This window comes from Sceloporus occidentalis, unplaced genomic scaffold, assembly GCF_023333645.1.
Source record: "Sceloporus occidentalis isolate IW3139 unplaced genomic scaffold, rSceOcc1.0.p SCAF_213, whole genome shotgun sequence".
Lineage (NCBI taxonomy): Eukaryota > Metazoa > Chordata > Lepidosauria > Squamata > Phrynosomatidae > Sceloporus > Sceloporus occidentalis.
In genome coordinates this window covers 369,422-393,144 of record NW_028317193.1, presented here as the reverse complement: position 1 = coordinate 393,144, position 23,723 = coordinate 369,422, and the positions used below count along the sequence as shown (strand labels likewise).

General features: G+C 38.7%; 1 protein-coding gene across 1 annotated transcript in view; it reads right to left on the bottom strand.

The window, feature by feature from the left end:
- Positions 1-7,003: 7,003 nt before the first annotated feature.
- Positions 7,004-23,723, bottom strand: part of XYLT1 (xylosyltransferase 1) — a 123,759-nt gene continuing 107,039 nt past the window's right edge. Inside the window, exons 7-11 of the mRNA XM_089502826.1 lie at positions 20,968-21,144; positions 17,486-17,748; positions 13,714-13,909; positions 11,122-11,455; positions 7,004-7,326 (exon numbers count right to left, since the gene is read on the bottom strand). Coding sequence (XP_089358952.1) covers positions 7,004-7,326; positions 11,122-11,455; positions 13,714-13,909; positions 17,486-17,748; positions 20,968-21,144 — 1,293 coding nt within the window. The remainder of the gene's footprint in view (positions 7,327-11,121; positions 11,456-13,713; positions 13,910-17,485; positions 17,749-20,967; positions 21,145-23,723) is intronic.

The following is a 23,723-nucleotide window of genomic DNA, read 5'->3' as shown; positions in this document are numbered from 1 at the left end:
AAGGACTGAGAAGATGTGGCAGACACTAAAGCACCCCCCCATATTTACATTAAAGTATCTATGGGCATTGTACCGGTTGGATGAGGTGGAATTTGGTTTAAACTGGATAGTAAAATGCAGTGTTGGTTTATGAGAAAATAGCCCTCATATTTTTTTAGGTTTTTTCTATATTTAGTGGTGGTATAGATTACATTAAAAATGCCTGATACACAATATTTTTATATAGGACACAAAAAAAATGTAGGTCTACTACAACGGATCTCTAGTCATTTAGTTAGGACTATTCTGTTCCATAATTACAATGTTTCATGCCTCTCGAGTAGGAATTTTGGATGGACCCTCATGGTGAGCGACGAGATAGGATGCTGGACCCCGCACTCGGTTTCTTAAGGATAAGCAGTGACTAATAATAATACTAAGTGGGCTGTATCTGCCAGGGCCGGTTACCTAAACCTAACGCCCTAGGCCTAGTCAGTCTAGGCCACAATATACCACCAGTCACAACACGCAACTTTCACCGTAAGGACACAAGTTTCTTGAAAACGGACGCCAGTTCCTGCCCAGCTCTACCTAAAATAAAATGCATCAAATATGGCTAGTTGTAGCACAGTCTACAAATGTAACTGAATATGAATTGTTTTTGTGGGGAAATGTTCTTTAATTAAACTAATTTTTCTCAGAAAATAATTGCTCATATTCATCACACTTCACATTTAACTACTCTAATATAAAAAAAAGTAAATACTGTAGCTGAACATAATACCAGATATACATAAATTATAATGTTTGTATGTTCCTCATCTTAAACTGGGAAATAATTGTTTTTAATGGAAATATACAAAATAATTAAATGAAAACTTGCAGTAAATAGTAGAGAAACAAAATGTGAGGCGCCATATATAAAAAAATTAATCTATTATTAATGAACGCTCTTTCCTTGTAAGGCATAATCTGAGAGCAGGATAGGTCAGAAACTATGTGAAGGTGAGATTCTATCTACAGAAATGTGTCACCCACTAGTCTAGTTTAAGGCCACACTGCAAAAAAGTGTAAAACGTAAGGCATTTCAGAACACCAAACAACACTATTACACATTATTCCATTACTGGTTTACTAACATAATATAATATTAACTAAAACAGCCCATTATATTTTATTTTATGGTCTCCAATGCATTTTACTGTATGCAAACTGGACCATGCATTCTTTAGTTATTGGAATTTGAAAATTAGATCGGTCTCATTTTGCGCCTCTCCTGACTTTCTCAACTAAAACTAAGAATCACTAGTATGACGTCACTGAAGCAGCAGCCAATTGCATGTATGCTTACAAAATATCAGTGTTCAGATAGCATACATGTGATTGGTTGCTGCTACTACCACTTATTGCAATGGGGCTTACCTACCTTAGACTTGAATGGACATTCTACCGAGCATGTGCAAGAAGCAGACTTAGGTATGCTCCCGGTTCTCAGTAGAGGCAGCTGGGGGGGGAGTTAAATTAAACATAAGTAATTTTTCCTGCTCCGGTACAATGCTTACATTGATTTGCAGGTAATAAAATGCATCGGAGTCCACAACTTTTGGAATGCCAGGCATCCCAAGTCAAATCTGTCAAATTAAACCCCTAACACATTAGTTTGCCTGGGGATTTATTATCAAAGTATTTAAAATTTTTGTTATTAACGGTGTAATAAGTGTAATGCAAGTGGTCCATTTTCTAACCTGTACCTTATTGCAGCCAGACCACAGAGAAGTAATTGATTCTCCAGGATGCCAGTTGAACACCCTTGATTTTAACAGATTGGGACAGATTAGGATATATATATATATATATATATATATATGAGTTTGGCTATTTCGTGTTTCTGCACATGCAGCATACTTAAGTATGCATTGGGGTGGAATGTTCCTTTAACTATACATTATGCTAGGCCAAACAAGCCTTGTATAGAAAATATAGGAGAGGAAAGATCCACATCTTAACCTTTGAAGTGCCATAAAGGAGTGCTCAAAGCAATGTATATACACATATGCACACATGGGAAAATGTACCCCCCCCAAGACACTTGTGCATGGTGTGTATATTTATTTTTTAAGGAATAACCAAATGCAATTAGTGGTGAAATTATACTCAGGAGTAGCACTACTACATTTTAACTCATTTATAGGTAACACTTCCCCATGAAGCTAGTAGGATGGCTAATATGACATGGGACATCTGATTACCTACACAGAACACAACAGTAAAATTCACTATTCATTTTGTGACGCAAAAGCCGCTTGAAAGATGAAACTTTTCCTTGAGCAACAGAGAAGGTCTTTTATATTTAACAACGAATCTGCAAAGGGTTAACACTTGAACAGCAGTCTCAATTATTTCCTAAGGAACAAGGATTTACAACGCATGCCGTGGATGATATTATTACAATATACAAATACAGCACTGTGAACAGCGCTAAACATTATCACTCTGTCATCAGAGAAGCCTGTACAGTATCTTGCTGACTATTTGGCAAGGAAACATTTCATTTCACCCATGCTAAATCAAAATGAAAACTACAATTCAACAAATGACAGTTTGCATAGATTGTACATTCAACTTAATGCAATATAATTTAGGATCTTACTTTATTTTAATTTTATTTTAGTCTTGTCAATCATTTTGAAATTGAGGTAGCACCTTCAGTAGCACCCTTGACAAAACAAAAGTAGGTAATAGGTACTCTCATAACTTGCCCCATCAATTCTAGGCATGGCAAACGAATACCGATCATCCAGGGCTGCGACCTTATTCGCCAGTGGTTGGGAAGGAACTTGAAACCAATGCCTCCGATGGAACAGAAAGCGGGGAGACTGGGAAACGTTCCCAGGTGTTAAAAGTATTTTAGATGCAATATTGAATGCATGAGAAATGTTTAAGCAAATACCAACGTATATATAAACCAATAACATGATACTATGACATAATAGCCAACATAAAAAGTAAATAGGAAACCAACAGATCACCTCTGGTTTGTTTTGGCTAAGAAAGGTGATCTTAAAGAGCGCTCTTAAAGACTAAACTAATTCTCAACATGTCGTTAGTGATGTAGGCTGGCCAGCTCTCGCGTACGTAACGTATCTGTGTGTATATTCATTTCTCATTCCTAAATTCATATTTGTTTAGAGAAGGTTAGAGGAAAATAAAAAAAGATAAAAATAAATCTTTGAACTCGCAGCTGCCAGCGACTGCACAATTATTTAATAAACCTCAATATGTCTTCCCTTCCAAGCTTTAATTACAGCTGTAATTAAACAAATCCAGTTAACTAGGAAGTAATATTTCATTCTGCTTGTTTGCTCGTAAATGTGCACAAATCAAAAGCATTCTTAGAGAAATCTGTTTTAGAATTAAACCCAAAGCTTGCTAAACAAATGTCTTTATTTATAAACTGTTATTTTTGTAGGTGGGACGCAGATCATGGCTAAAATGGCTGGAATACGGTCAAAACGCATAATAAATTACTTTGAGTAGGACAGCGCCGTTAACGTGACATAATCAGGGGAAATAATAATACATATACATGTATATTAGTTTAATCTTTAAACATATATTTTATTTAATGTACAGACTGTAACAACTGGAAAACGATCTGCTGTAACATATACACTGTTTAACCCTAAAATGCCAAATGCCAGCAATGGAATATTCTAAAATATAATGGGTTTCATTCACTAAAGCTGGGGGTTTCTTAGAGCTGAGCTGACCCTGCGTAATGTATCAATCAGTAAAGCGACTTGCAAGGAATCTCCCTGATTAACCCATGCATTCTACAGGGCTCACCAAGCTCTTTTTGTAGCAGAAGCTCAATGGGGCTGGACCTCTGTATGTATAGAGATGCTCGCGAGTTGAAATCACAAATCTCCTGCATCTCTTACCGACTACCACTCCTAGTGAATAAACGCCATACTATTGTTCATCATGCTATTGTTCATTTAATATATTTAAACGGTGGCACTTAAAGGGTTAACAAACAATTTGTGAAAATACTGTAACAGAGAACAGAGACTGGACACAAACTGCAGTGCATTGTGGGAGATAACATAATTTGCTAAAAAAGGTAATTTGGTAAAAGGTAATCTTATGTGAATTTTAATCACATATAGCTGTAAACGCTTAAAAAATACTATAAAATAATATTTTTGTTTTGGCTTCTATGACCGGAATTGTCTGCCACAGTTTGCCATGGGATAAAACTATTGTCTGTTCCGTTATGTTGATTTGCATGTATCAGAAATTCTTATAGACAACCCGTTGGCAGTGATATAAGTATCTCAAAGCAATATTCTTAATTCCTCTATTCCGACAACTGTGTTTAAAACATATCACCCCTTAATTCCCAATGTCATGTGTCAACCATTCTATTAGTCCAATTATTTGCAGAATTAATTCTATTGCTACAAATCTTTTCACAATCACATTTGTAAATCAATTGGCATGCTGCCAGAGATAGAACAGAGGGCAAAACAAAATAGTCCATGATGTTCTTCAAAGATTTCTATCTTGCGTCATCCAACTGGACAAGGCCGTAATAGCCCTTAAAAGCTCATTAGTTGTATTATATTAAATATAACCTACACAAGACCTTTCTGTGGTAAACCATGGTGACTTAATGAAACAAATAAGCGGAAAACGTTAATCTAAAAACGCTGCCATGGGGCTTCCTAATGCCTTATGGATACAAATAAAATGCGAAGCGCGAGGCCTTTAACAAGAAAGGCAGCCATAGTTAGTAAGGTAAAGGTTAGGCTGCAAAAGCAGCATTCGCTAATTAGTCACTGACTAAAAAAATATAAATAATAAATATCTATTCTAATTTTCCGTCTACATGTCCGAGAAGAGAATTGTGAGAACGCACCCCCGTTTCCTGGCTTCTGAGACATGTGGTGTCAGCACAGCTGACACGGGACAATATAATATTCTAAGCAAACTGCAGGAGTCGCACGAGCCACTTGTGGCTTGCCGTATAACACGGGCACTGTACGCAGCTACAGCACTTCCGGCGTTAACAAAAAGAAAGAAAAGGTACGTTATTCATGAAAATCGTGCTGTCGGGGAACAAAAAGGGAATTCAACATTCGGGAGTTCATGTACAAAGACCAAAGGATACGGAAAAATATCAAAAAAAAATTTTCTCGAATATTTTAAAAGTTGACGCCAAAGGGTAGATATTAAACATGAAAAGGTGCTTGTTATTGAAATTCTAACCATAAAAAGAGCTAATTTCCTAAAAACAGTCAAATGAAGAACTGGAACGAATGTGTTGAGCTATGAAGGGAAAAGAGTTGATCTAAGACAAAGTGTTGATTCAGTCTGAAGAAGTGGAAATATCAGCAATGGCTAAGGGAAGACTTTTCTCTTTGGTCCTAGTTTCATGCCACTACCGCCGCTTCCCCAAGTGAATGTTAATGGAGTTTTGATGTTCGGTTTCACCGTTCGTTTTACTCGTTTGGAAGAATGTGGGATTTTCACTCCAGCAGAGGAAACAGGAAAACATATTGAGTCATTGACAGATATCGTATACTGTATATGAACTATTACATGATAATAAGTTGCTCATTTAGACTATAATTTGCCTTCCCCGGCAAAAGGGAAAGCAATATTACTTTGCCATGATTTCCAAAACATTCTGAATAGGGAAGATGTGAAAGTCAATTATTCTTAAGCATGAACAGATTTGCTGTATGCAGGACTTATGAGCATAGTAAGGATCGGACCGATGCTGGAAGCATTAGGTATGACGCATTTCCTGCCTTAGTAGGACGAAGATTGGAGACTCCAGGGAATGCTGGAGCAACGTTCCCAAATATGCTTCTAAAATTTTCTGGAAACTTCCTGGGACTGGACCCCAGAGCGGTCCCTTTCCCACTCCTTATAGGAAGGGGCTGTGTACGTGGGGGTGGGGCTAACCACAAGTAGGCTTGAAAAGGACAGGAAGTGGACAGAAACTTTTTAGGAAGTGGGAGTGGCCAATCCCCACACTCCATCTGATAATTAAACATATGCAGGCCTGGGTTGCTCAGACTTCCAGTGCCTATGGGTCAAATTCTGAGCATTCCAGGGTAAATTTATAAGCCCAGGGCGGGATTTCTGTAAGTGCACTAGGCAGGTACCTAGAGGCCCCGGTTTAACCCCATGGGAATGGTTCCACTTTGCCACTGCTTTGGGAGGCACCTGTTTGTAGTTCAGGAGCCCCAGATGTAAAGCAGGTCCTATATGAGTGTTATCGAGGGACTATGAAGCACTGGGTTATGTTACTCACTCCCCATAGCACTCAAAAGGTATCCCACATTCTATACATTACTTCCAAAGTGCCTTTGAAAAAAATGGATCGAAATGAACCAGAATCCACATCTGCACTAAAAACAGTTTTACGAAGGCCCTTACTCAGACAAACAACCATGATGGAATTTAGCATCAGCTATCCTGTGGCCAGACATTTGTACAAAGCTTTTCAAACACTTTGGCAACACAGGGATTTATTTTTTTTTAAAGGCCACCTTTCAATACAACTTCTTGTAATGCTATTTAAGAAACACTTTATTAAATAAAATAAAAAACTGACTATTTTTACTCTTATTGATACTGACAAATGTTAAAATACACAAAAGTAGAAAAATAGAAGACATTTGTGCAAAAAAAACCAAAACAAAAACAAAACAGGGGCTTCTGGCGTTTTGATATTGGAGTTGAGATATTCGCATGTTTGAGCCCTTGGTCAGTGTATGTGGTTGGTGCGCCAATTACAGGGAAGTGCTATAACTCTAAGCCTGCAAAACGTTAGCCAACAGTGGCAACCGAGCTGCTGTTAAGCAAACCTGTTCATTGCCAGAGGATGGAATATCTATTCTATCCGTCAGGCAAACACCCTTTCATTAGCTCATACATATTGTGTTGGACTGTTAGAACAAACGGTTAATTTCCCTTTTAAAACCCATGCCTCTAAAGGGCGTACCAGATGCTACCTCAAGCGTCCGTCATATTTGACAAGGCCAAGTTCTGATTTGGGGTCAGGGCTCAGTGAACTCCATGATGTTTGGGCACATGCTTGCATTACCGGGCAGGAGGATGGTCCAGTGGTACAGATGTCCACCGCAGACCACATGTCGTTAGCCAGTTTGTCAACCCAGTTTTCTAGCTTTGGCCCCAAAAGAGCTGCATTCTTCTTTGCTTCTTCCACATACATTGAGTTTATAGGTATATTCAACACCGGATTTAGGCCCTGGAAGCTCTGTTCCATATATGCATTTTTTGGAGGACCGCCGTGAAACTTACTCAGCTCCTCTGAAAAGATAGAAATACATTATTAGTAAAGTGCAAAAAACCCAAAACAAACAAAAACACAAATTCAAAGCTCTATTGTTCAAAAACAAGGATTGATGCCTTTCCTGGGAACTTTTTCAAGGGAGTCACTTCAAAACAGCTAGGGGTGGTTTAGTTTTTAATCTTACCTACTAACCCCATCCACATTCTGTCAATGACCACATTATCTTATGCCCTGCCAATATAGTTGTGATCGTGCACAGGAACACCTGTAAATCTGCCAAAGGAACTTCTATCTTTGTGAATAAAGATTTATAAAATATACAACTAGGGGGGACCAACATATGATGCGCCTAACAATACAATATATATGGAAGAACATAACTCCATTCAATTTGAATCTGCCTTCCCTTATGAATTTTAAGGCATATCTCATAGATCAGGAGAGGGCAGACAATATTTATCCAATTATAGTCCTGTAGAAAAAACATTAACAGAAATGATAAATATAAGGAGCACAAAAAGGATCTGGGTATGCCTTATGTCTTTGTTGCTGTAGACACCATAGTGGAGGGAGAGAAATCAGACTTGGCACACTACGCTTAAGAGATTACATACCTCCCCAGTGCCCTATGGGGCAGTTCTGATTTTGGAGCACTGTCCAATGAAGCTGACCCCTGCTTCTAATTTTGCAGACAGTGTGGATCATCGGCTCTTTGGGGAGAACTTAATTTAGGACCACTTACACGGCCTATGACTTAATGTGTACCTACCCTTCATTTATTTTGTGTACAGCTACGCCGTCCGTGTGTACAGCGGGCGAAACACCCAGGATATCGGACTGTTAATCTTTCAAATGCTGTTTTGTGATTTATGTCAGCACTGGTGTGAAAATTCACATTGTGAGTCCGTCTGATTAACGCTTTTTATTAGAAATGCTATGTAAATCCCCAGTGACCTTTTTTCCATTAAATAAAATATAACTAACCAGCAAGTCGAATAACCCACACTGTATATTCTTAAGCTAATAATTATGCTTTGCATAGCTTGGCTTTCATATCGACATCTAAAAAGCATCGATTTCATTTTAACTTCAATATATGACTCAGAGTGAGTGGCGTGCCTTTTAATCCAAGCACGGAAAGAAAGAGCTATAATTGATTTAGAATTTTGTCCTTTCAAAAATATCTTTTATTTATAAATGGCCAACTTGCTTAAGATCACAAAACCAGGTCTACCACATTACACACTGGGGAGCTCTCTTTACAAATTTCACTAATATCAAACATATGACATTTATTTCATTCTTAGCAATAAAGTCACATGTTCATGTTTTGAACTAGGTGTTTTTTTTAATTATTATTGTTTTACTAATTTAATTAGATTTTAACATAAAAGGAAAAGCAACTGTCCCTTTAAAGCACAGGTACGGGATGTCCTTGTAAGTACATAATTTTGGACTCAGGAACCCAACTTTAAATGCTTTTCAATATGATATCTTCCAACAGTCCTGCTGTCTTGGGTAGCTGCCCTACTGTCCAGCTATTGTGGCCAGTGGGGATCGAGGGTCGGTTGGGGAGCTCCTCTGATCTCCCCTGACTGACCCAGGGAGCTGTAAAATTTGTGGAGGTCTGTGCTCCATTGCAGGTCCCATGTGGTCACCTTGTGAGGTTTTGAAGCACCTATAAATATCAGGCTAACATGCTGGTTTAATTAGGTAAGCAATGAAAGTTACTTTTCCACACGGTATATTTAAGCATTTAGACAATTTCTGCAATGCACAATAAAAAAAAAAAATGTCAGTTTCTGAAATCCCCAGGTACAGTCAGCCTTGCACATACTGCTTACATTAAAAATCTCATTGGGGTGTGAAGTTTTCTTCCTCACTAACGTTCACGCTCGCCTTCAATTCCCCATTCATTTTAAGCCCTAGTCCTGCATTAAACTGACAGTTTTGCACACCGTCCAAGATACACATCCACCAAGGCATGAAAAGGACTCATTCAATACCCACCGGTGAACCTGGGGCTGTTTAACATGTGATCCCACAGAATGGTCAATGCTTTATGCCTATATTCACGGTCACACTGAGACCTTTTCACAGGAGGAATGTCAGATATTGACAGTAATTAGACAGAGTGGGAATAAAGACATCCATTTACCAGTATGTTCCGCCAGGAAAACCTTGTGTACAACCTTTTCTACACGTCTGCAAATCTCAGCATCAGCCCGCCCCCCCCCCCGAGAAAGTTCCATAATGACAGATCAGAATGAAACCTTTTAAAATATAAGAAATTCTCTCTGTCGCATTTTAAAAACTGTTACTACACTAAATGGGAGATGCACTAAAGACATATTCAATTATAGGGACAAAAAAATAAGCCATAGACACATAGGAAGATGAAGATTAAAGTGTGACTGCGTCGTGGTTATTTCCAGTCCTGAATATGTAATTATGATGACAATGCCCCGTAATCACCGCAGCAGTTATGTGCTTGTGGGGCAATCCTTAATATATCGAGCATATACCAGGATGAGAATTCTCTGGCTTAGTGTGCGCAAGGACTACGCATATACTAGACTCGTGTACCTATCTGGGAACTCTCAGGCAGATCGGAATCTTGGGGCAGGGAGCACCGTTTGGTCACACCCACCTCCCTTCCATGTTTGGCTAGCCCTGCCTCCAGGCACAACTAGCCCTGCCCCTTTGTGAAGCTGCTCCCCCAGAAGAGCGAGCACTCCAGGTAGCCCTCCCCGATAAGCTCTCAGGTATGTTCATCTACATTCCCCTGTTGGTTTGGTTCAGTAATGAGCCAAGGAGTTTCCCTGATAAATGCATGGAAAATTATAGAAATGTCTCCTGAATTCTCTACTGATACCTGGTCATCTTGACTTCTGTCAGCTAATTTGGACAGGTCTCCCAGATGACATACAGCATCTTATTATTCATACACTTATATTGAATGTTTATTTTATCACTCAGTACTATATTGAATAATGTTTATTTTCCAAAATATGTTCAGTTCGGACAAAAGTCACTTCTACAGATAATAGGTAGGAGTTTTTATTACGTGACCTGCAACTGAAAACCGTTTGTGTTAAAAATCGGAAAGAAAGAAAATGAAAAAAAAAGCGCCTTTAAATCTGGTGTTATTATGAGATATTTGCCAGTTGGTGCTGCTGTTAAAGAAGATTACAACTGGATTCGCACACAGCAGTTACTTTAATAGGCTCACAGTACAAAAAAAAGCCTGATGAATATCCACATTCCAAAAAGGTTAAATAACAAAAATTAAAGGTTTTTTCCTTCTTCTAGAACTGTGGGTTATTTTTAAAAGGGACCCTTGCAAAGGCATATGCCCCGTTTTCACACAGGAAATGTGTTTGGCCAAAACAGGCAATCAGTGGTAAGATTTCCCAGACTACAGTGGCGGAGGGAAGCTGCAGCTCTGTATCCTCAGCTTTCCCCTGTAAGTCTTTTATTATTATTATTTTAGTTTTTAAAGAAAACATATCAAAGTACTCGGGTGGCAGAAGTGGCCCCACCCACTGACACCGTTAACCACACTTAACGATGATGTTGCCCCGCCTACTTATATCATTGGCCTACTTGAAAAGGAAGTGCTATGGCGAGCCAGAGGCTGGATTTGCCCCCCCCCCCAAATAAAACTATGGCAAAAATATCCCAATACAGGTTATACAAAACCTAAAACGCTGGAGATCTGGAAGGACAGAAGGTGCTCTTGATTGTTTGGCTATACATTTCCAATGTATACAATGCAGAAACATCATGGAATATGTTGGTACAGAACTTACCATGCTTTATGGGCTGCCGGTTAGAGAAAGTGAGGGGGGTAACCAGGAATCTGGTTTCTGCCACCGGTACCCAGTGATGTAAAATCCGAATTGTCCAGATACCGGGTCTGAGCGGTAAGTTCAGCGGAGGTTTGTAATGAGTATATTCCGCAGAGGATTCTATCAGAATATCATAGGTCGCTGCGATGACATTGATGGGGTCGATCCACACCACCGTGACGGTTATATTAGGTCCTTTCCCCCATTTCTGCATAGCTATTGGCTCATCCATTGGCCCCATAATGCCACCAAAGTTACGAAATATTCTTTCCTTGGCGTCCCAGTCAGTGCCAACCTGCAATACAAAGTGTGTTCCAAAGTGAATTAACAATGAAATAGTCATGAATGCGGTATACCACCAGAAGCATCTATCATCAAAATAACAAAAGAAACACCCTTTTAGGACTTTTTAGGGCTATGCAATAAACAAAATGCCCGGTGAATAAAATATATAAGCCAAAGCAAATTATTATGCACTATAACTTAAAAGAAAATGGACAGACTTAAAAAAAAAATGCAATGTTCTTTTCAGAAGATAAGAGAAATTTCACTTGCATATGTTTGCAATTGATAAAAGATGATTTATACTATCGTGCGGCAGAGAACATAGTTTTTGTTTTCTTACTGAAAATGCAAAATTAATGTATTCACCAAATACTGAAGATGTTTGGGATTTTTCTTGCTACCGTAAATTAACAGTTTTCCTAACAGATTTAGAAACTCTGCTCTTATTGTTCTGTCTAGTTTTTACATCTGGTTTTAACCAACCGGACCTGATATTCTGTGAATCACCTTGAGAAGCGATTCAAACTTTATTCTAATAATATTTACACACATAGTACTTCATCATGCAGATGAGCACATTTTTTTAGCATCATACGAGATAAACTGCTATAATCTATACATTAACTGCGTAAAGTTTGGTAGCACACTAGACCCATCTTGGACTTCTCCATGTGTTGTCCAGGTTCTTCGAGGCACCAAAGCAGGAGTGTACCATCTAGACATCTTAAATTCTGCACGGACTCCAAACACACCACAGAACCCTAGATTCGGAATTGTGGTGTTGGCAGGTACGAGACTAACTGTAAAACTAAATAATGAGGTCTGTAATTTGCTGCCCTTCAGCATTTCTGCAGCACCACTTAAATGATCCATCTAGAGTACAAGAAACCAGATGCACCCCAGAAGACAATTTCATCACCCCCCAGCCCATTTAATTTACAGTATGACATCACAGATTTACTACAGTTCGCCCCTCCTTTGTGTTTCTCAAATTCAAATTTTTATATTTATATTTATATATATATATATTTATTATTTTTTTTCAACTATTGGAGAATGTGAAAAATTGCTTAAAAATATGTGCAATTTTTTTTTTTTTTTTTATGAGAAACATAAGTAAAACAGAAATAAACAAATAAGAGCTGTTATAACTTATCACTTCAGGGAATTAAAAGTCATCTAGCAGACACTTTGATAAACAGCACTAACCAAACATTAATCTCTTTAATGGGACATTAATGTCTGAGATTTGCCACACACACCAAAAGTCTGAGTTCTACATTGGTCTTTCTTAATTGCCCAATCATGATTGCCATTTATTATGTTGGTCACATTGATAGAAAAAAGAATGCATCCTATTAATTTTAAGCTGGAGCAGAATACTAAATCTTCATATTTTGTCTGCGTTTGTATCATTTATATGCCTTACCTGCATCTTAATGTGTTTGTGTGACTGAATGTCTGCATTAGAGTGTATACGTATAGAATGTGTTCACCAGCAATGCTACTAGGTTTGCACAAAACAACAGTATATAAGGTCGATATACGCAGTGGGTTAACTCTTCCACTTGACCATGGTCTTCCTCTTCAATAATATGGACTATCCATTATTACGATATGTGGAGTCTGCACTACCTTCTGCAATCAGATATTCTGCCTCTACTGCTGCACTTTGTCTTCTATGGGCCAAGTGTGTGATGAGAGCGGCACCTGGTGGGGGGGGTGTCAGCATTCTCTCTTAAAGGAGCCGACCCCCGTTAAACTGCGCAAGCACAAATCTTGAAAACAAGGCAGAGGCCCCCCCATTAGGAACAGGAGGTCTGTGCATGTCAGGCTTAGGACACCTTCTCCTATCTATTATTACAAAAAACACTTTATGGGGATAGTTTGCCAAAACCTTTACTGCCCCTTTAAAAACGTCAAAAGTTTGGGTCACTTAGCTGTTTTCATGGAAAACCAGGAAAATTCTAGCTATAACATAATTGCAAAAGAGTTTTCGAATGATCAGTTAGCCTTTTAAACTTGGATTTAGGAGTGATGGGTATGATAGCGATGGGAGGCCTCTGTATGATGATATTCTATTAATAATCAGCCATTTCCAGCTACAAAACTCATTTACAACATTAAAAACATCTTCACTGTATTCCCGATTCCTTTCATGTTATTTTAACAAATAATTTGGACAAAATTTGCTTTTCTTTTCTAAGTGACCCCAAAGCGGGGGGGATGGGATCAGGATGGGGGATTAATGTTTATGACCAAACTTACCTCGGAAAACTGCAGCCTTCCAAAATCACTGGTGGGATTAGCAATCTTGAAAACTTTCTTTGGCATTACCCAGGTCTCCAATGTCTCCAGTTTACTGACGGCAAGATTTGTGGCATGATGTTTAATGAGAAAGCCCTGAAAGCGATCAGCGAGGAAATAAAGATGGACTGACACTGGATGGCCCATGGGAAAGTACCTGGAATGAAAGATCAGAGGGAAATTGAACGGCCGAAAAACCAGGCAAACATTAGAACTTCTTTGTGACGGTTAGCAGGTCGATGTGACTCACACAGGAACTTTCAAGATGTCATTGCATCTCAATCAAAATTCATAAGAATAATGAACAACATGCATATACCGTTCTAGAAAGTTGGTAATACCTTTCAGTCCACCACTTGGAAGGATTAATTTGAGGGCTCTAGAGAAGACATGACAATGTTCCAAAGTATTCCGAGACTGAAAACTTTGGAACATTATCATGTCTTCTGTAGAGTCCTCAAATTAATCCTTCCAAGTGGTGGACTGAAAGGTATCACCAACATTCTAGAACTTTCTAAACCACCACTAAACGTCGGGGGTGAGAGATAAAGAAGGTGCTACTTGAAGTAAGGCATCTTTCTGTTATGGCTTGGTTTAGCTTCCTATCCGACATTGACATTTGTGCACCGAGACAATGTGATCTTCATGGGTTTTCCAGAAATCACTGTACAGCGAGTTCACGTGATGATTCTGGGCTGCACACGGGAATCAAACCGTTTACAGAGGTAGACGCAAGCGACAATGGTTTCCCCTGAACAAATTACCAGAGTAAGTCACATGTGATGTCCCCTAGACACTGTCCTATAAAACCTCTCTTCTTTCCTACTTATTAGACGGTGTTTATTTAGCAATCAAAAGGTTCCGACTTTAAAGGCACAGGAAGTTTTTTATATATATATTTAAAGGGACAGTAAAATCTGACAACACAGACCTCATTTTAATTGTACGTGGCTGACACATGATTTCGAAGTCCAAAGTAATCATTTTGCAAAAGTCACTATGGCAATATACTAAAATAGATGGGAAAATATATTTACTGCTTACGCTAGAGAAAAAGATGCTTAGAAATCTGTATAAATATGCCTACAACACTTGGAAGTCGCCATAAAGGTGCATTTCAGAGGTCTTGTTTTTGTCATGTCAGGTATAGGTGTCAGGATAAAGATCTGCAATGCTGAGCTGGTATCACACAGCGCAGGAGAACAAGGAAGGAATCGTAATTAAGTCAGGCTGAGGTCGGGCATACCGGGGCAGGACTCCAGATGTCAGTACACAGTTATAAGGCAGGAAAGAACGTCAAGGCTAAGCTGAGGTCTGTTACACAGGTCAGGATCCAATGGTCAAGCCAAGAAACTGGTGCTGGACTCAGGACAAGCCAATAACAAGGAAAAACACCCAGATACTAAAGATAGATCTTTCAAGGAGAGTGAGGATATATATAAGTATAAGGGGAAGCAAGTGCAAACCCAGAAAAACTGAAGAAGAAAGAGGCTTCTGGTCACACAGTGGGGCAAGATAAGAACAACCCTGCCTTGCAGCGACTGCGAGACCATGCCGGGGTATCTGCCATTGGTACTCTGGCGAGTAGGACAGAAGTGACGAGGACCCATGGCAGGCTTGACAGCTTTTGCAGAGATGCATCATTGGGGATATTGGTTTAGCGATGGTGCTGGCTGCCAGTTGGCAGTGCTGCGTCTTCTGCAGATTAAAGCACAGACATTGGGAGCGCATGTTCACTGTATTCCAGTGCGCTTCATCCTTGCATCTGGAATCAGGACTGGAACGAGCCATCGTCGTAGAAGAAGCAAGGTTGATTTGTACTGCAGAGGTTTTGCAGAGATTTGATGCTAATCCGGACAAGCCTTTACTGTATAGCTCCATTATTAAACACCGGCCATTTCTATTTTAGGTGGTTTTCCATCACCTTTTGTGCTAAATGTAACATGTTTCTAAGTAACTGTAGCATTAGAAACATATTCCTACTACAGGAAAGAACAAATCTTGTCTAGAAATAATTCTTTCAATATTGTTTTCTATAGAGTCATCACATGCCATAGTGGTTAACCCCAACCATGTATAGGGCTAGCCCCACTCTCACCCAAGCCACTGCCCCAGCAAGGGAGGGCACTCAGTAGCCTGATGGGGTAAGGTTTTGGGAATGAATAGGATGGCAGATCTGCTTAAGTGTCTTTGGTTAAGATGCCAGATCGCTCAGTGTTTTATCTATCTATCTATCTATCTATCTATCTATCTATATATATATATATATATATATATGTATATATGTATAGAACCTTTAAGAACTTTCAATTTTGTAGTTTTCACGAATTCCATGCATATTCACGTTAATCACGGATGGACTCCCTAACCGTGTGGTTGCACCATGGCATAGTACCCCTTCTAGCACCTACTGTATGGCGACATATACACACAGATATATAAACACGACTTAACTTCAATCCATTTTTATTAGCTGATAGAAGAAACTGCGGAGTAAAAGAACTCTATCAAGACATAGAACATCTGGAAAGATGTTCTTTTTCTGCTACGTGTTAACAATGTAGAGCACTCAGAATACAAACAAGGCTGACATTGATGGAGTCGCCGAAGACGCGGCAAACAAATCACTGCAGCCAATATAAGCAAAATTCCGCCTGCTGCTCTGAATACTAAAACGCCTTGTTCTTTATGTGTGTATGTGCGAGCGCGTCGCTGTAAACATTTACTCGCGGAACAAACAGAGTACGTTTGGCTGCAAGTATGTATTATGGAAATAGGCCGATAACACAACTATCCTTTATGGTTTATTTCGCTTCGTTTCAGCGGCATGGCAAAAAAAAAAAAATCTACACCGTTCATATCAATAAGACCTTGTAGTCATAGAGCCATTGATTCAGGGGTCGATTGCAGGAATTTGATCTGGAAAAGGGCTGCCGCATTGATTTGTTGAAAACAGCTCTTTAGATATGCAGGCAGACAACCAGGCTGTTGATGCGAAATTGAAGTGCTTGGGAACACTTAATAATTGCTGTGCAGGACATTATTGTCAAAGTAGTTTATACATCTGAACAATTGTTTATCGTTCTCTGCTGACCTCGTTGGCTAAGCTTGCGATTTTTGTCGGGATGCGGTGTGGGGGGGGGGGGGTCCGTTGCTGCAAGCAATACATTACAAGAGCACATTATGGATTCCCTCTAACATTACTATAAATGGAGCTTTTTACGGGGTTTGGCTATGATATACCGGTGTATGCAGCCCACATCCCAGATGCGCCTCTCTTCTAGGGCGCTGAGAAGGTTTAGTGTACGAGTATATCACGGTGATATACAATCTTCAATCATAGAAATGTGTATCTAAACAGAACGAAGTGTATTGGTAAATTCGTTTATGTATATGAAATATTTTCTTCCTTCTATATGCATTCTTCTTCTTCCAAATGGTAGATCAATCAAAGTCACATGGATGGGGTCACAAAGCCCCCTAAAATATACGTCTCGTGTTAGCCATTTGAAATGTGGGGAACTATGTTATGATGTCATAGACTGGATCATATTTTATAAACAAATACTTTCTGTTCATCCCCAGCCAAGACACAGCTGTTGCACATTTGCATATATGTTGCTAGTAGCATTGTGTCCACACTGTAATGCATCCAGGCCAGCAGTTTAAGGTTTGATTAGAAGAACTCGCACTCTTCTATGATCAGAAAATGTATTTTCTGTATTGCACTTACCTACAACTGTTTTCTCCATCTGTGTGCAACGACTCCTCTGCTCGCTTTAGACCCATGCGAGAAAACGAATGGAACATGGTCAGCATGACGTCGCTTATGCTGTGAACGCCATCAGGTTCATCATAAAGATTCTCCCAGTACGATCTAAGGCCTGGAGTTCCAGACGGGTAGTTACCATACAAATAATAGTCCAACTGCCCGATTATTTCTTGGTTCACGGCGGCTTCAAACTTACGAGCAAAAAACGTTGGCCGTGCAGTTTGCTACAGAAATGGGAAAATTGGTTAAGGTGAATTATCACGATGGTGAAACAATTTATAAAACAACTAAATCACAGATAACAAATAACTACTTATAATAACAACTTATTTCTCCCTTTTTTATGTTTCAAATGCTGTTTATTTAGGCTCTACTGGTATGGTCTGCATAATATTTCCGTCTTTGACATGGTTTGTCTGCAACGGTCACAGACAGACGCTCTCCAGTCACAGACAGACGCTCTCCATTAACAGACAACTCTTTTGCCACATTTCCGAGAATTCGCTGCTGCACTGAAAAGCGGAATTTCTTCCCAAACACACATTGATTACGTTATTTGAAATTAATGTTTCTTGTTTTGTTTTTTTTTTGCAAAATCTCAGCCACGCATTATAAATGAAGAACATATTATTTACTAATGACAAACAATTAAAATACAAAGTGCTGGACCTTTGTGGGTAAAAGGCAGTACTTTACGGGCTGTTTTAAAGCCACGTTAGGCTCTTCCTGGAATACATTTGAGGAAAAGACTGCACTTGGACCAATTCGATCTTGCAAGCTTGTCTGAAGCAACATCTCAATGTTATGTCTGACACCGCAGTGATAGGAACATGATGGGAGGACCAGACGTTTGTATAGGAGGCACATTCTCTAGGTCTGTACGCGCGTCAGACAGAAAAAACCCTGGCCATGTGTGAAATTACCTAATGGGTTTTTTCTGTTTGTCAATTTGTTTAGTGAATCTAAAAGTGAGATGTTGTTTCTCTTTCTCTATGGTTATCCACGGTTTCTCTCTTTCCCAATATCCAGAATGCCTGCCCCAATATGCGTGGCAAACTGTATGGGTCAAAAGGTTCTTACCTGCTGACACATTCTGTTTCTATGGTAGCCAAGTTGGCAAAACGAATGCTCAGAGTGACCGTAGAACGATACAAGGTGGATGGAGGCCTCTAAGACATCGGAACTTCAGGATGTGGGGAAATATGGCCGGTGATTGGAATTGGCCGCTCTGATGGCTTTTTTCCAGGATTAGCAAGTATGGGTAAATGTTATGTCACTTTACCCAGCCTTAAAACAACAAGTGGTGCTACTATGTTATTTAAAAGTTCCACCTTCATGTAGTAATTTAGCTGCTAGTTTTCGGTAGCACTGGAAATCCTAGCATTTGACTTCCGTATGATTACACGATGGAACCACCGGAGCAAGACAGGTCAGAGCCTTATGGACGTTATGTGTCTTGTGCATAATTATAGGATTACAGAACTAGATACAGATAGTTCATTAAATCCTATGAGGGTGATTAATAATGGACGATCTGTCCACTATATGTATGTCCCTACTCTGGCATGTATAGTAGCTGCTGGATTTTCCCAAAATGCTGAAGATCCCGATTCTTGTCCTAATGTCCTTCAGCAAAGGTCTACATAAGGACTAACTGGAGCATTTTTCTTTGAATGACCTTAGACATAGTACACCTTCTGTCTGGCCTAAATGTAGAACTGCCTTCATTAGTTTAAAGCATATATATAGGCTGTCTGCAAAGAAAGAGTATAAATAATAAAATACTGATATACAGACAAAGCAGAAAATATCTCCTGGACTCTATGACCCGGATTTCCCAGATGAATTCCTGTTGAAATGTCTCGCTCAACATATAGCTTTTAATTATGTCTAGACGGTGGCAAATACATCACTGGAGAAAGGATTGCTTTGCATCGGATCCATTGGCCCCCTAGGGAAGAAGATATTGTTTACAGAAATAATATGTTGGCCAAAGACAACCTCTTTCTCCCCTGAGAACAGCGTAGTAACGAAATACAAAACGCAGTGAAAGATTCAAAGAGTAACAAAACACATCCAGACAGTCCTATGACGGTCGGAATATGCCGTGTCATTGCTATTAAAGAAATCCTGAAAGATTCTGTGAAGATGATAGCTTTGCAATATTACATAGCCTATTTTTGCATGCCCTTCACAAAACGAATACAGAGCGAGTCAAAGTCACCGCTGAGCCGATTCTGCATTGATATATCTTATCTGAAAGATAAATGCTGTAGACTAGACCTGTCCAACGCTAGCCTTTGGTTGTCAAAACATCCATTAAGTGCGTACATAAATTCATTCACATACCAAGCCTTCTTGAATGTAAATTATGTTTATTTGCATACATTCTGTGCTCCTGCTGTATTCTGGGGAATAGCAAAACATGACACGGATCCACAGAGAAAATAAAATTCTGCGCCATGGAATCATAACAAAATATTTTGAACAGCATTATCTCAACATGACGTTCAAAGAATTAACAGCATTCGGGGGGTAAAAAAAAATCTTCTTTAAATAAATTGAAGGCTCTGACATCATAATGACATCATATTCCTAAGCTCCTATGAAAACAATCTAAACAGAGAGAAGAATATTTACACACGAAATTGGCTTGGCACTGCCATAATAGGGGTCTGGGGTTCCAAATTTTTGTGGAATGGCTGGAAACCTCAGTGGGCAGAAGAAACCACACATAAGAAAATAAAAGCTAGGTAAGAAAATGCAGAGGAACATGCATCCTCTTTCTGTGGTTTACCAAGACAAAAAGCTATATTTTCCTAAACCGTGCAGTTGGTTTGGACTTGACTGTGACTTGTTTTTGGAAAATGTTAATGCTGTAGTTCTAAGCAAAACTGTAAAACTGTGTTCAATGTTCCAAGAAGAATATTTGTCATGCGACTTTCCTTTTAAATTCAAACACTGAGCACAGTTATGAAGTTAGTCAGGCAGCAGAGAAATTATCACAAGATATCAACTATATCTTGCGGTGAAGGGCAACAAATGAGAGGCTTTGCATCTTTATCTTAAAACCTGAGAAATAACAGAAAAAATTTAGTTGTGGGTCATCAACAGAGAAACAGACCATCCAAAAACCTAAACCTAAGATCAAATCCCTGGAGGCATCTAACCAACATGCATCGTTTCTACAATATTTCTGGATGGTCTTGGTCCATTAGACTGAGCATTCACACCATCATTTAGGCAGACACGTCTTACTCATAGTGAAAATGAAGCGCTGTCGCTACATATTCATTTCGACTCGGTATTTAAACACCAACTTTTGGTAGCGAAGAATGAAGTAGACTGTATTTATGTGATTCGGCTGCTGTTCATACTGTACTACACGTAAGCATTTACACATAAATGACATTTGAAATCATAATAGATCTCTTTGTACTTACCTGAAACCTGTGGAAGTCAGATGGCTTGAAGTCATTTGGCGAGCATCCACACCAGTCAACTATATGCTTATACTGGCATTTACAGCCCAATTTTCTGTTCCAGTTGGTGATTCTCAAATTATTATCAACCATTGTATCGCAATAGGGACTGTTTTCCAAGACCGTGTGGAAGAAGGACTGAAATGAAATAAAATAAAATACTTTATCAGTGCAAAGCTCTACAGCTGCCTCCCTGCTAAGAGTCAATTCAAACTACTGTAAAGTTGAATCTTGAACCAAATCGCTTAATGCTAAAGAACACAATTAAAATTATCGGACGTTTCGTTTGGTTTTCTCCTCAAACTAGCTTAGCTAATCAATTACCCGACCTGAAGTTATCGCCTTCCTGCAAACTCCACCTTTACAATGGCTGATTCAATCAATCAACAACCACCAGCAACTTAATGACAATGTGCAGGAATAATGGTGCAGGAATAATGGTGCAGGAATAATGGTGCAGGAAGCTAAGCTGGCTGCTCCTATAGTATCCACATGCAGAGGGTTTCTGATAGACATATAAGTGTATATATTGCATATTTTCCGTAAACACAAGTACATTTTCTACATTATATGTTTATTTAGCACACGCTACTGTAAAAATGTATGTCACAGAAAAAATTAACCCTTTGTAGCAGCAAAACACTAAAATACACAGAGAGCAGAGCAACCTGGGTAATTGAATGGGTAATTGAAGCTGGGGAAAATCCCATAGCAGCTCTATGAATATTAACTTTCAATGTAGTAAACGTAAACATTTGCTAAATATCAGATGCGGATAAAAAATGTTTTTTGAATCCCTAGAGTGGTTTTATAATTAATATAATATCTTTTTTTAAATATGCAAAAATCTACTTATGTAGCCAGTGGAAAGATAATGACTATAATATAATAGCAATATATATATATATATATATATATATATATATATTCATATATATATATATATTTTTAATTGAAGTAATTTCTGAAGTACTGAAATTCTGCCAATTTTGGAGCGCCTGGATATTTTTTCTGGATAAGTTTTATGTTCTATTTTATAAATATGTGAACCGTGTAAGTTAAAAGACAAAATGGAGGACCAGGCTTCTGTGGCGTTTCATATACCCTCAGAATGCGAATGCAATATAAAATATCGAATGTGAGGAACAATGATTACAGTTGTTGTTGTTTTTAGGTTTGATTCAAAAAACAACCATGTAATTAAAAAAAATAATACTTCATGGTGGATGTCAAATTACAGGTTTTCAGTGGGCTTTTTTCGAGGAACACAAAACAAAAAATAGTGCTATCCCACACAGTTTATGGAACGTGTGCCAAAGTGTTTAACGTTGCCGAGCGTATACCAAAACATTTGGTATTTGGGTAACCAGATGTCCTCTGCGGTTCTTCTGATTAAAGGAGGAATATGGTTACCATATCTGAGAACTCTCTGGGTTCAACCCTATTTGGAGCTGAATCAGCTCCAGAGGAAACCTTGCTTCCCCAGGTCAGTTTCTCTTTTCTCCAGGCAGAAGAGCAGAGTTTGGTAACGCCCACTCCCTGCCTACATCCTGCCTACTCTCTGCCCACTACCACTTACCCACCCACTCAAGGCTACCTTGGGCTAGCCGTGCCTCTTATAGATGATCCCCCGAAGTCGTAGCTTGCCCTGGAATGTTCCCATGTATGATGGCCACTCTATTTTTCGAACGATGACTTCTTAAGGGACACTTCAGTGAGTTCAACATATTTACTATTAATTGGCTCCAGATGAAAACCTTATATCGTACATTTTTGCTTGGAACTCTCATACACATGTAAAAGAAAATATAGTCTCGGTTTTTCTTTAGGACCCTAACGCCCTCTGTATAAAAGTTAGAAAAATGCATTTATTATATGTTTGTTAAGAGTAGGTCCTTCTTGTTTTAAATGACTATAAAAAATATCCCTCAATCGACCACTTGTATTGTTAGAAGGTATCTTAATGATTCTATTTCTACTTTTATCTAAACAAAAGAAGGCTTTAATATACAGATAATAACAACATTTAGTTCCAACTTGTCTCACCACGGAGTTTTACCAGGACTTTTTGAGTTACTTTCATTTTAACAAAGTTATTTACGGAATCGGATAAATCTTTTAGAGCCATGGATTAAAAATACATTAGACGTGTTAGAATGATTTGACTCTTTTTAGAGCTGAGCCAAGAGGCTTTTCAAAGTCTCAGATTCACTTAAAGGTACATTAAAGCTTTATGAGAACCAACATGGCTCATATGGGTAGAGTACATCCAAACTGTAGATGGTAGTGGTTAAGCTAAAAATGTGAATAATAACACGTAAAATAAAACGTAACGTTTTCAGGGTTACTGTGAGGTCCAAAATTGTTTACTTTCATACAATGTCAAGGCAATGGTGACCATGAAACATTACTTTCCTTTAAATATTGCATTCTAATGCGTGGAACTATTGGCTTGCCATAGAATTATTATGGATCTTAAAGATTTTATTTCACACGTAATTGATTCTTAAATACATCATACTGTCAACTTAAGAGGATAAAGTGGCTTAACCTAATTGATTCTGAAAATTACTATTCTATATAAATGTTGCTATGATACTAAAGCCTCAATTTTGTTAATTCTCTAATTAACAGAAATTTAAAAGGATTTTAAAGGATGAAGAAAATGTGCTATTCAAAACCAATTACGTTTTGATATATACCAAATTTTTATTTTT